Consider the following 2,222-nt stretch of genomic DNA (forward strand, 5'->3'; position numbering starts at 1 on the left):
CGGCCCTCTTGCTTCAACCCGCACTGGTGCCCATCCTATTGCAGTGGACCATCGTGCGGTACTCTTGCAACCTTTTCAACAACTATTAGTTGTTGAAAAGGTTGCAAGACACAATGAAAATTTTAGGAAAAGTAAATAAGTAAATGAGTGGAAATTTTATCGGTGAATGTGTTAAATAATAAGGCACTAAAAGATAATGCCTCTCCCCAGACACAACAAAATATGCTTCAACACCTGAACTCACATAAAGAATCGTGCAAACCAAGTCCGAAAACGAAGTATTGAGGGTTGCAGTTGCATACATCTGAGTACAGAAAGTGTTGTTGTACTGTTTAAAAAATGAGTGCTTTATACTTTTTGTGCTCTGCTCTGCTGTATCCATGAAAAGACACCTATCAATGACTCAGTTAAATAGGAAGTATGTCTCATGTATAGGCTCATATTTCAAGTTAAACTGAGAATATTGTTACTGTGTATTTTTTTTTTTATCTGGTATGTCTGATGTGTGTGTGTGTGTTGTCAGTTAACTAATAATCTGATGCCTGTCTGTTGTATATCTCTTCTGTTTGTTGTCTGTCTGTTGTATTTTTGTTGTGCATCTGAGATATTTTGTCCTTGTCTGTTTGGTGTTGCTGAGCCAATGCTGACTTGTTTGACAGCAAATGTTTTAATGTTTCTCTTATTCTTGACTTTCTTCTCTCCTCCTTACCTTCCTTTTTTTGTCTGTCTGTCTCTCTCTCTGAGCATATTTGTCTTTATGTTGACAAGGGGAGGGAAAGTGTTTATGGTAGTCATGTTCAATTAATAAATTGTGTTGGACTCATGATTGTATGATTGTGGTTTCAATCCCTGGACCGGATGATATGTTGTGTTCTTAAGCAAAACACTTCACTTCACATTCTTCTAGTCCACTCAATTGTAGAAATGAGTACCACTAGTGGAGGCACATCACTTAGTGGTTAGGGTGTTGGATTCACAACCGTAAAATTGTGGTTTTGATCACTGGATCAGGTGATCTAGCCTGTTCTTGAGCAAAAACACTTCATTTCACGTTGCTCCAGTCCACTCAGATGTAGAAATGAGTTTAGCCTGGAGAGGGACAGGCTCCACCAGGCTCCACCAGGCTTTCTCACCCTAGATACACTGCATAGCTGCAGTGTCCCAACATCTCCCAAGGAGTTAAGGGACTTTTCCTGTCTGTGTGTGTATTGAATAAATGTTTGTCATGCATTGTCTATCATTTGATCGTGTCTATCTGTTATCAATCTGTTATGTGTCTGTAGTCCTTTGTGTATCTATTGCCCATTGGGGACTAAAGAATCTTTTGCTGTTGGAGACTAGAAGATGTTCTGGTCCTAAAGGGAAGGGCTAGTCTTTGGGATGCAGTTCTAACTATGCTAAGGATGTGCTTTCACCAGGAGAGATCCTCAGTGATAGTGAGGCCTAAGACTTGGAGCAACTCTGAGGCCTTTAGCTGAGTGCCACTCATGTTCAGAGGGGATGCAGTGTAATGATGTTTTGATATGAGTAGTGTCTTTGTTGTTAAAAGAGATAAGGTTGGTAGTCTACTGTCTAACTGTAGAGTATCTGCTGTGTACCTAACAACAATCTGTTATCTGTCACTTGTCTATCTATGTTTTTGGTGTGCCTACTGTCCTTTTTGTATCTGTTATGCTTGTTGTCAATCTCCATGTGGTCAGCTGTGTATCTGTTATTTATTTGTTAATTTGCTGATAATCTGGTGTATCTGTTATGTATCTCTCTCCATTTGCCAGTTATTTACAACCTTTTAATTCCTTGTTTTTTGGTTCCAGTTTTACAACACTTCAGTGAAGCAATTCTAGAGTACATTGCTAACATTGAGAAAGCCCCTGATCCTACAGTCTCCAAAGTGATGTTTTCCAGAGAAATATCAGCTGCTTATGACATACTTTTCAATGTTTGGCTGCAGTCTAAAGAAGCAAAGGTTAGTAAGTGATAGGTTATTGTTTTTAAGTCTGTAACGAATCATAATGATCTTCTTTCATTTGATCAATTAAATGTAATACAATTGATTTGTGTGTGCATGTGTGTTTGTGTAGCATGTATGTATATAACACACACACATACACATATATGTATATATAAATATACATATACATGTATATATTCATATATATATATATATATACATGTATATGTATATATATATATATATATATATATATATATATATATATATA

The 2,222-nt window shown here is 37.0% G+C and overlaps 1 protein-coding gene across 1 annotated transcript in view; it reads left to right on the forward strand.

Moving 5' to 3' along the window:
• LOC106878368 (maestro heat-like repeat-containing protein family member 1) overlaps nt 1–2,222 on the forward strand; it is a 101,989-nt gene that overhangs the window by 23,323 nt on the left and 76,444 nt on the right. Inside the window, exon 6 of the mRNA XM_014927559.2 lies at nt 1,815–1,966. Coding sequence (XP_014783045.2) covers nt 1,815–1,966 — 152 coding nt within the window. The remainder of the gene's footprint in view (nt 1–1,814; nt 1,967–2,222) is intronic.

The sequence above is a fragment of the Octopus bimaculoides genome, chromosome 20 (genome assembly GCF_001194135.2).
Source record: "Octopus bimaculoides isolate UCB-OBI-ISO-001 chromosome 20, ASM119413v2, whole genome shotgun sequence".
NCBI classification, from domain to species: domain Eukaryota; kingdom Metazoa; phylum Mollusca; class Cephalopoda; order Octopoda; family Octopodidae; genus Octopus; species Octopus bimaculoides.